The sequence below is a fragment of the Juglans microcarpa x Juglans regia genome, chromosome 1S (assembly GCF_004785595.1).
Source record: "Juglans microcarpa x Juglans regia isolate MS1-56 chromosome 1S, Jm3101_v1.0, whole genome shotgun sequence".
In the NCBI taxonomy this organism is placed as follows: domain Eukaryota; kingdom Viridiplantae; phylum Streptophyta; class Magnoliopsida; order Fagales; family Juglandaceae; genus Juglans; species Juglans microcarpa x Juglans regia.
This window is the reverse complement of record NC_054595.1, coordinates 22457907-22469935: the sequence shown is the minus strand read 5'-3', so window position 1 is coordinate 22469935 and position 12029 is coordinate 22457907. Positions and strand designations below refer to the sequence as shown.

Below are 12029 nucleotides of genomic sequence, written 5' to 3'. Positions count from 1 at the left end.
TTCTTCGATCGGCACTGAGGGGGAAGGCTAGAGTTTCTTCGTCAGCACTGAGGGAGGTAGACCTAGAGGCAAAGGTCTACGGCGACAAAGATGCGGCGACTACGAAGGAGATGCGGCGACGGGGTCACGATAGCTGTGGCTAGGGACCTAGGGTTTCTGCTTCTGCCGCAGCGCGAGAGAAAACCAGAGAGAGAGAGAGGTGAGTCTGGGGGGCAATCACACGGAATTCTTTTTAAAAAGACTCGGGTACCGGGTTTTACCTGGGTCCCCAACCCGTACCCGGACCGTGTTGGTCCGGGTTTTGCAAATCGGGTTTCGGATCTATTTTGATCCGGGCCGGAACCCAGAACCGGAATCCGGTTTTCCGAGTTCCGGACCGGGCTGGGAAAAAATTCGGCCTTGACGAACAGTGCTAGTTATGACGATGTGTTGCCCACCGAGCCCGGTAACTCAATTTGGCAGACCCCGATCCTCCCGGACCCAGAATAGACAGTCTCGGATACACCGGATGGACAGGACCAAATAGACCGGTCCTGTGCTTACTTGACTTCCAGACCCTTTCGTCCAGAGCCCTTGGCTTCCCTACTTGGGCTCAGGCTCGGGCTTCGTGGTTCAACCTTCCTAGGCTTGAGCCCTTCGAAAATGGGCCTTGGCTTTCTTAGGCATGGGCCCTACGGAACTGGGCCTTCCCTCACATAGAGATGATATTGAATATGGCACTCATAAAAAAGAAAGGCAGTTGTTGAATTTTCTGAGATGATATTGAATTTGAGAACAAAGAGATTTCATTAACAGAGAGACTCTGTTTGTATTTTTTTTTCCTCTTGGACGTCAACGTGAGGTTGGCTCTTGAGGCTTGCACCATTTTTGGTATCAGAGTCAGGTTTCTTTCCTCAAGGAACTCAGTGTTTCATGCCTATAACTTGCAGTGGTAATTCTTACAATACGTCGAATAACCAAAACCCAAACACTGATCTACCTCAGCTACAAGCACAGATCATCCAACTCGCATCTGTTCTGGAACAGATCAATCAAAGGTTGGATACAATGGAGGAACGTCGAACTCGAGAGGAGTTTGGACCTCACAATAGGAGAGTGCGTAGACCTCCTCCAGAAGATGAAGTAGATGGCAGTGAAGGGAACAAAGAGGATGAAGAATACAGGGAGAGGAACAGGGGATTTGGTGATCATGAAGCTCGCTTTGAGCGGAATGGCCGTGAATTTCCTAGGGGACGAGGAGGACGTGGCTTTGACCGTCATCCTCTTGATGAACTAGCCAAGGGAATGAAGGTAGATGTCCCAGATGTTTTTGGGAAGCTGGACCCCAATGCTTTTGAAGATTGGTTGACGGCCATTGAGGATTATTTTGATTGGTTGTTTGTGTTCGAGGATAGAAAAGTTCGTTATGTCCTTATGAAATTAAAAGGACATGCACGAGCTTGGTGGGGTAGTGTGGAAGAACAACTACATCATACTCAACGTGCGCCAGTGTCTAATTAAGAAGAAATGAAGGAGCGGCTGAAAGAGAAATATTTGCCTATTGACTACGAGCAAATCATGTTTGAAAAGATGCGGCAACTGAGGCAAGGAACATTGACTATCGACCAGTATACGGACCGTTTCCATGAATTGACCTTTCGCAGCAAGGTTGTGGAAAACGAGAAACAAACGCTAGCTCTTTACCGCACGGGCTTACGTAATGAGCTGCGAAAAGAGATGCTGATAGCGTGGCTCCTAAACATTGATGAAGCTTATCAATTGGCTCTATGAGTTGAAAAAAAACTAGGATTCTTTAACGGGAGACGCATGTCATCTACGTATCCCAGGCAGGAACGCGAACCAACACAACATATCCAGAAACCACCTCTACCCACTGACCAAGGTAGACACGCTGTGGTGGGTGACCAAAGAGGAAAGGCCAAACTTGTGGGCGACAGACCACAATGCTACAAGTGCAAGGGGTTTGGACATTTTGTTGTAGTATGTCCTACGAAAGAAAAAAAATTGGCCTTTGTGTGTGGAAAAGAACTTAGAATGGTTGATGCAGTTGAGGGAGTTCGAGACGAAGAATACGAAGAAAGTGACGGTGAAAATGTAGAACACTTGGAAGCAACCTATCTGCCCAGTTGTGTGATCTACCGAGTTTTGACTGGCACTAAGAAGAAGATCAAAGGTGATGGTTTTGATTGGAGGCGCACCAACATTTTCCATACCCATATGGAGCATGGTGGTCGTGCGTTAAATGTTATCATTGACAATGGAAGTGGAATGAATGTAATCTCTAATGATGCGGTGAAGCGTTTAGGTTTGATAGTTGAAAAACACCCTACCCCGTATTGAGTAAGTTGGGTTAATGGAGATAACCCCATCTTGGTAAAGCATCGTTGCTTGGTGAAGTTTGCGATGGGAAGAAACTATACGGATGAGGCCTGGTGTGATGTGGTCCCTATGACCGTTTGTCACTTATTATTGGGTTGACCTTGGCTTTATGACAAAAAGGTGCTGTATGATGGGTATGCTAATTCTTACTCTTTTAAATTTAATGGTAAGAAATTCGTTTTAGACCCTTTTGCATATTTCTGAGTTGAAACACAACCGAAACAAACAAAAATAGAAGTGGTTGTTCTAGTGCTAACCATTCGGCAGTTTACTCAAGCTCTAAAAGGAGAACAACTACTGCTATTGGTGGTGAACCGAGAGGCTAAACAAGATGATGGTATTATCCCCAACGAATTTACGAAGATGCTAGAGAAGTTCCAAGAAATCATGCCTGATGAGATGCCGAGATAGCTACCACCATTGCGAGAGGTGCAACATGCCATTGATCTAATCCCAGGTTTTTCTTTGACAAATCTACCACATTACCGTATGAGTCCCAAAGAAAATGAAGAACTGAATCGACAAATTCAGCAGTTGCTTGACAGTGGATTCATCCAAGAAAGTCTTAGCCCTTGCGCCGTACTAGTTCTACTTACACTAAAAAAAGACAATACTTGGAGGATGTGCGTCGATAGCCGAGCGATTAACAAAATAACGGTGAAGTACCGATTTCCTATTCCCTGGTTTGACAACATGCTAGATTTATTGAGTGGAGCATCCATCTTTATAAAAATTGATTTTCGTAGCAGGTATCATCAAATTCGAATCTGTCTCGGAGATGAGTGGAAGACGACTTTCAAGACAAAAGATGGCTTATTTGAGTGGTTGGTCATGCCTTTCGGACTAACCAACGCGCCAAGCACATTTATGCGTGTTATGACGCAAGCACTCAGATCTTTCTTGGGCAAATTCGTAATTGTCTATTTCGATGACATTTTGATTTTTAGCCATTGTTTGCAGGATCATTTAGACCATGTGCAGCAAGTCCTGAAAACACTAAAAAGGGAACAACTCTTTGTAAACCGTGGCAAGTGTTCTTTTATGAAGAAGCGGGTGTATTTCTTGGGTTTTATTATTTCAGACCAAGGGGTAGAAGCCGATCCTGCCAAGGTTCAAGCAATTAAAAGTTGGCCTGCTCCTCGCAAAATCTGGCAACATTCTATCGGCATTTTATACGGAACTTCAGTACCATCATGGCCCCCATCACCGAGTGTTTGAAGTCAAAAAAATTTTTGTGGACTGCATCTGCCAATAACGCATTCAATGAGATCAAAACAAAAATGGGAGAAGCTCCCATTTTGAAGCTCCCGGATTTTTCCAAAATATTTGAAGTTGCATGTGACGCATCGCATGTAGGTGTGGGAGGAGTACTCAGCCAAGAACGACATCCTATCGCCTTCTATAGCGAGAAACTCAATGAGGCCCATCGGCGGTATTCGGCTTATGATATGGAATTTTATGCTTTGATTCAAACTCTTAAACATTGGCGTCCTTACTTGATTCATAGAGAATTCATTCTCTATACTGACCACGATTCGTTAAAACATTTAAATGCTCAAAGTAAGTTGAACGCACGGCATGCTCGGTGCATGGATTTTCTACAACAATTTGACTTCGTTATCAAGCATAAGTCTGGAACTGAAAATAAAGTAGCTGACGACTTAAGCAGGCGGCCACATTTGCTGGTGATATTGTCGGTTAATATTTTGGAATTCGACAGTCTTAAGCAGCAATATTCTACAGATGCAGACTTTGGCGTTATTTGGCATCAGCTCACAGAAAACACGAACGCAACTAAGAATGAATTCTCAGTCAACGATGGCTTTTTGTTCCACGGCAATCGACTATGTATTCCGTGCAGCTCTTTTAGAGAATTTGTTATTTCAGAACTTCATGGAAGGGGCTTAATGGGGCATTTCGGTGTTGATAAAACATTTGCCATGGTCTCTGATAGGTTCTTCTGGCCTCGACTACGTCGCAACGTGCATAAAGTTGTGGCTCGTTGTCCCATTTGTCAAATAAACAAAGGCACCAAACAGCAAGCGGGTCTCTATACCCCTCTTCCCATTCCAGATAGGCCTTGGTAGCACATTAGTATGGATTTTGTGCTTGGATTACCCAAGACACTACGGCAGCATGATTCCATAATGGTGGTGGTGGTGGATCGCTTTTCGAAGATGGCTCATTTCATTCCTTGTCACAAGACTTACGATGCTTCCAAAATAGCGACACTATTTTTACAAGAAGTGATTTGGCTGCATGTTGTTCCAGCTACCATAGTGTCCGACCGGGATGTTAAGTTCATGAGTTATTTTTGGAAGACTTTGTGAGAAAAAATGGGGACAAAGCTACTGTTTTCCAGTGCATTTCATCCTCAAACCAACGGCTAAACCGAAATGAACAATCGGAGTTTGTGAAATTTATTAAGGTGTTTAGTAGCAGACCATGCAGCAAGTTGGGACTTCGTGTTACCGCAAGCTGAGTTTGCTTTCAATAACTCTGTTAATCGCTCCACTGGTTGCACACCATTTGAAGTGGTATATGGTTTTCGCCCCCACACTCTGCTGGACCTCCACTCTCTAACATTGCCTTCTAGACCCAGTGAAGCTACGTTGGATTTCTCTAGTTACATGAAGGACATCCATGAAGAAGTCAAGCGGCATTTATCCCTCAGCATGGAAGCATACTCTACCTCGACAAATACTAGGCGGAAGGATAGGAAATTTCAGGTTGGCGACATGGTTCTTATACGATTAAAACCTGAACATTTTCCTCTTGGGAGTTTCAACAAGCTACATGCTCGGCGTGCAAGACCTTTTAAGGTGGTTAAGAAGTTGGGTCCTAACGCCTACGTCATTGAGTTACCTGATGACTACAAGATCAGCCTTGTTTTCAACATTGAAGATCTCACTCAATTTCATGATCTGGAGGAACCAATGCCAGCAGCCTCGGATCTAATTACCCAACAAGATGCAGTTATTCGTGTTCCAAAGAATACAGCCCCAAGAGATGAAATTACGTTGATACTCGATCACCAGTTTGTTACTATTCGGCACGGAGGTTATTACAAATTTTTAGTACAATGGAAAAATTGTCCCTAGTCTGATTCCATTTGGCTACAAGCTTCGGAACTCAATCGACTTCACCCAGATTTATTTGCTGCATATGTTCTTCAAAACTTGCCGGAGTCAAGTTCTTCTGAGTGGCCGGCAATTAATGCAAATAGAGAGCACAACTTCCAGGCGGAAACTACTCCTTAAATCGTGGGGGATGGGGACTTATTCAGTTGCTAGAATCTTTATTAATTCTTATCTATTTATTTCAAACTTTTGTTGCTAAGTTGATTAATTATTTCTTAATTTATTCCTGTAAGACTCGGTTGCTATATTGGCAAACCCTTCCTAGTTTATTTCCTGATTTATAGTACATGTAATCCTTTAAATATGGCACTCATAGAAAAGAAAGGCAGTTGCCGAATTTTCTAAGATGATATTGAATTTGAGAATGAAGAGATTTCATTAACAGAGAGACTCTGTTTGTAATTTTTTTTTCCTCTTGGACGTCAACGTGAGGTTGGCTCTTGAGGCTTGCACCAATCTTACTTTATTTTGACACAATAATATTCGAGCACCCCGTACCAATTATGAAACACCTCCCTCATAAAGGATCTAGAAAGCGAAAAGTCGGATGCCCTTCTTCAAAACTCATGACTTGAAATTCATATATACCTTGAACCTAATTCCAAGAAGAGCAAAGTTTATACTAGCCTACTCTCTGAATTTCATGCCATAGCTGGCTGGTACTGAACTAAAGTATGATGCATCTTTACTTTTTTTGTTTTTTCGTCAGTTGAAGAAATTTATAGGCCTAACTCATCTCATAAAACTGATTCTATAAGAGATGCTTATTCATTTCTTATAAACATGTCCATGACCTTGTCCATAGGTAATGTGTGATTATTCCTCAACACCCTCCCTCAAATGCAGATTGCCAATATTTTTTTATGGTCCTTGTCACGTAATAAGTAGTGTGGACTTCCATTCATCCTGTAGTAGACTCTGATACCATGAAGAAATTCATGAGCTTAACTCATCTCATAAATCCGATTCTATAAGTGAGTATTATTCATTTCTTATAAATATGTCTAAGATTTTATCTACATATAATGTGAGAATATTTCTCAACACGAACATTGAAACATCTTACTTTAAATGAGAAAAAGATACATTTGACCGCCCACAAAGAATAAGTTTGATTAGCATTATGCTTTTGGTGGACTAAACTTCGCTTTTGATAAAGTGCGTACTTTCATAAGTAATGGCCCAAATGTTAGATGAATCAAGTAATTTAATAGATCTTCTAGATGCATGGCGTAGGAATGCTTTTTAACCATTATTTTAAAACATATTACATATCATGAATCTCATTCAAATACTGGACATCATGTGTACTAAAGAAACAGTTATCTCGAATGGTATTTTGAGAACAAACGTCACAATCGATCGCCTGAGCATCTTCTGTGCATGAGTGATGATTTTTAATCTCTGCAGATATGCACGGCCACTAGGTATTAGGATTTTGCCTTAGAAGGCAACGGCAAGTACTGTTATTCACAATGAACACATTGTTTTGTTCGTTGAATCATGTGATTCTTGATTAGGAACAAATTGTCGTTTTTTTTTTAAGAAAAGTGACTTGTTCGGATGAGATGTTTTAACGGATAAGCTCGCGTCCTTCACTGAATCATAGGTACATTGAGCCTAGCCATGGCTGCAGATGCTGCAGCCTATGCGCATGATGGAGCACATCTTTGTGCATATATATATTAAAAAAAAGGTGAACTGAAAAAGGTTTAAGAAAAATAAGTACGAGTGTTCATTTACTGAAATTCACGGGGTCCCATGTCGCTAACAACTAATCATTTCTGAACGATGGAGCTTGACTTCGTTGAAAAACACCAACAATTTAAGATTTTACAGAGATCAATTAACTACGTGTCCAGAATCAATAATTTTGTCTCACTTGAGAAGCTTTTTTTTTTTTTTTTGGACTTGATAGTCTCGGTTTGATGAGATATATATGCAGATGCATGTACCGATTACATCGGCAATAGAGAAGATGCTGAACCCCTTAAAAAGCATCCATATGTTTCAAGTCACCTGCCAGCTTAGCAATCATATTATAAATATATTTAACATTATAAGATACAATAGTCAATAAAATAAGAGGTTTCAATATTCATTCTGAATACGTAAATATAATATTAAAAAAAATAATTGCTTGAAGCAGTTTTAATATAATCTAAAAAAAATACCATAATACTACGATTAGAAGTCACAATAAAATAATTTGTGTTACATTTTGTTGATATGAACTGACTGCAATAGAATTCCACTACCTCTTTCTTAGTATTCCATGTTAGCTTCTTAATTATTCATTCCCCCTTCATCTTTGTTTTTTGTTTTTTACTATCAGTTAAGAATATTGGTAATGGGCCACGGTGTTCAAATGAGACTCTATAAACATCCATGTTTAGGATAGTGATTAATATTTAAGAAAATGTTATTTATACTCACAATTTGTATTTACATAATAATACATGCTGACAGATCAATCAGCTATTAAACCATTTAGCCCTAAATTTGATCAGAAAAATGGAAAAAGAAAAGTCTCCCAGAAGAAAAAAAAAAATTGATGGTAATAGTGATGGATAAATGACGCAAACTGAAAGAAAAAGACTTGGCACATAAATCCAGCAGCTAGCAACTAGCTAGGGGGGATCATGAACATAATTATTAGAATAGTTAGGTAGATTGGGCACGAGGGAGTGGGGCATGCATAATATATGATCATCTATGGTAAACCAAGTGAAATGTGAAAAATCCGAGAATGGACCATGTACCATGAATCTGTAAGCATCATGGTTTGCCTAACCATTTAGTCAAAATAATATAGAGTGATGGGTTTGGATTTTTGGACTTTGCTTTGTATATATCTCGATTTTAGACCCCTTTAGGGTGGACTACTGCAAAAGAAAATGGATGCAACTAATTATTAATCTTACACATATTAAAGTTGGAACAGAAATCACTGACCTAGCTCGCATATATGCAGTTTCCTTCTATTGTTTCTATAAAAGAAAGCACTGAATTTGATGTGTAACATTACATGTATAGTTAATGACAAAGATAATGCTTACGAAACACTAGCTGCTTTAAGCCACTATCAAAAGTGTTGTTTTTATCATTCAAAATGGAAAAATGATAGTTGTAGTTGTGAGTGTGCAAACGATGCGTAATCACTTTAAAAAAAGTGAATAAAAAAAATTAATTTTTTAATAGTAGAATCTATTATTTTTTTAAATGACTGCACAGTACTTACGTACTCTACGACTGTATGTAGCATTAGTATTCAAAATATATATAGAAAAACAAAAGAGAAATGTTTTTGTAACAAATAAATCTTTCAAAAATAAATTCACAAACTAACATGATTTGGTTTGATGTAAATCTATTTTTATTATAAAATAGATATAATATATTATATTAAATTATATCAATTTGTCAGTTTCTTTTATAAATTTTTTTTGATAACCTTAGTACTTCTAAAAAAGAATATACACAACCTATCATATCAATTATAGCCATTAATAGGGGCTGATATTAACTAATTGGAATCGTGGGAATTCACATGAAAACACACCGTGCATGCAACTATATATAGATCAAATGCTAATACTACCGATTGACATATTTCATAAATAGACGTAATGTGAATTAATGTCATTAGGGCTGTGAATTGTCAAACCTAAATGATAGGCGACGTTGCACTCAATGCAAATGAAGGGGCTTCAAAAGGTTGTCTCCTTTCAAGAGAAATGACAGAAAATGGTCCTTCCCAAAGTAGTGTCAGACAATATTGAAATTAAATTACTATTCTTTTTCAGGCTTTTAAGAATAAGAGCAAATTAAAATCGAAACTCAATAATATGCCAAATATTCCAACTTTGATAGAAGCTCCTCTGTCGTATACTCATGTCCTATGCTCAGCAGAAAGACATATGTAAAAGAATATCCCCCAAAATATGTCTTTCCCAGAAGCTACGTAACGATCAAACTCTTGAATTTCAAAGATGCTCACACATGGATTGGACTCGTGCAGAGACTCACTCCCAGACAATACAGCACCCATTATTTTTGGAAGACTTTCAAACTTGGATTAACCCAAAAAAAAAACTGTCCTTATTTTAGGCCTCGTTTGAAATATGTACTAATCTCAACTCATTTGAGTTGAATTTAAATTTAAATCTAATTTAACATCTAAATGCTTGATTCACAAATTATTAAATATTATTAAATTCAAGATCTCTTTATATGAGAGATACAACTCTTTTAAATTTAACATATATTTATATACAAGATCTATAATTTTTTTAAATTTTTTATAAATATATTTAAATTTATTTTAATATTTATATTCATCTAAACTCATTTTAAATAAATCTCATTAAATTCGTTATATCTATTCAACTCAATATTATTCTTTACAAATTCAACTCGACTCATGAGATACAAACAAAACGCCTAAAAGACTCGTCACAGATTTCGTATGCTTGCGCAGGGGTGGTCTGTATCTGGACCATTCAAATCATCAATGTCTAATTTTGATGGAAAGCTCTTGCATTTTTAGGACACTGATTTTTGACATTTCTGTCACATCATTAATAAAACAAGTATCGAAGAAAATCATGTTCATCTTAATAGCACGTCATTATCGTCGGCGTGTTAATAGATGGAAAGTTAATTGCGCCTTGGGTTGCCAGCAATACAAGATTGGATTTGGATCCCAGTTCCATCCATGCTTGCATGTCTTTGAACGTTCGAAATCAGATTTTTCTTAAAAAAAAAAAAAAAACCTAAATATTTCGGTTATTTAATTTCGGGAACCAAAGTTTTTACAGTGAAATTTGATGACAGATAAATTTAATAATCATCATTCTTTCTTTTGGAAATTAATTTCAAGATTAACAAAATGCAAAGTACAAGAATTCACGATATCCTGTTTTTTTGTTTTTTGTTTTTTGTTTTTGTAATTAATGTTACTCATCATGTTCCAAACTGACATTCAACTACTAGTCCTGTTGCCCGCATGATCTGACCAAGAAATCAACATAGCTCACGAGTATGACACGTACACAAGAGTCCCATTCCCTTCGCCTGAACGACAAAAGTTGAGATCACGAGCTGAGGTCACTGCAAGTAGCCCTTCTGACCCGCCCACCATGCTTCAATTGACCCATGTGTGCAATTTGCCAAGCTACTGTCACACCTAGTTAGCAAACAATAAAAAAAATTAAAATTAAAATTAAAAAAATAATAATAATAAATAATAATAATACAATTAAAAAATAATTAAAAAATCAAGCAATTAAATAAAGCTACCACATCCTTTTTGCTTCCCCAGTCGGGTATATATACGAGTATGCGTGGTTCAAACTTCTAGCTAACACAACATGGCCTACTGAGAAAAAAAGCTATACCCATACACCCTACAGGACACTTTCAAACCAAAAAACAAAAAAACTCTGTTCCACAACGCATTCATTCACATGGAGTTGTCATTGATCTTCCACTCCCCAAGTTCCGATTTCTCATCGGAATCTTCCTTCGAGTCCCCGGAATCTCTCTCTTGGGACGGCCTAAATTTCGACCATCCCGATTACTCTCTTCCTTTCAATGAAAATGACTCGGAAGAAATGTTACTTTTTGGCTTGCTTTCTAAGGCCAATTACCAAGAAGAAGTATCGGAAACATGCTCGAACCGGGTTAAGGAGGAAGAGGTGAGCTCTGAAGCCGAGGAAAATCCTAAGAAGGAGAAGTCCTATAGAGGCGTCCGGAGGCGGCCGTGGGGGAAATTCGCGGCGGAGATAAGGGATTCCACGAGGCATGGGATAAGGGTATGGTTAGGAACATTCGACAGTGCCGAAGCAGCGGCTTTGGCTTATGATCAAGCAGCTTTTGCCATGCGAGGTTCCTCGGCTATACTCAATTTTCCCGTCGAAAGAGTTCGGGACTCGCTCAGGGACATGAATTATGGATCCTCCGAAGATGGGTGTTCGCCTGTGGTGGCTCTTAAGAGGAAGCACTCCATGAGAAGGAAAACTGTAAGCAAGAAGAGCAAACAGAGAGATGTTAGGATCGAGAATGTGGTCGTGTTGGAGGATTTGGGGGCAGATTACTTGGAAGAACTCTTAACTTCATCGATCTGAGAGTGCTAGCCAGGCCTTGGTGAATCAATATATAAATATCAACCACTTCTATCTGGGCTTATCGATATCAAATCATAATTGTGTTCTTTTAATTTTTAATTTTTTTTTCTCGTTATTCTTCCAAGATTTCATTGAAATGATAGGAATGATGATCGTGCTAGCTTTGAAATCTGTATCTTAATTTATGATATCCCTTGTTGTTTTTGGGTATTGTAAATCGATAAGGAAGTTTGTAGTAACTTGTTAGACCTGATAAACTGAGATGACTTAAAGTCAACTAATATGGCCGAGCGAGACAAGAGAAAAGCTTGCCAGCGAAAGGATAGGAACGATCAGGTCTACCGACGATATGAAGTGCTCTATACGTTCACTTTCTAACCCC

At 38.7% G+C, this 12029-nt stretch overlaps 1 protein-coding gene across 1 annotated transcript; it reads left to right on the top strand.

The window, feature by feature from the left end:
• Positions 1-10866: 10866 nt before the first annotated feature.
• Positions 10867-11811, top strand: LOC121247523 (ethylene-response factor C3-like). Its single transcript, XM_041145867.1, has one exon. The coding sequence runs from the start codon at positions 10988-10990 to the stop codon at positions 11645-11647; it is 660 nt and encodes a 219-aa protein (XP_041001801.1). The 5' UTR covers positions 10867-10987; the 3' UTR covers positions 11648-11811.
• Positions 11812-12029: the final 218 nt, after the last annotated feature.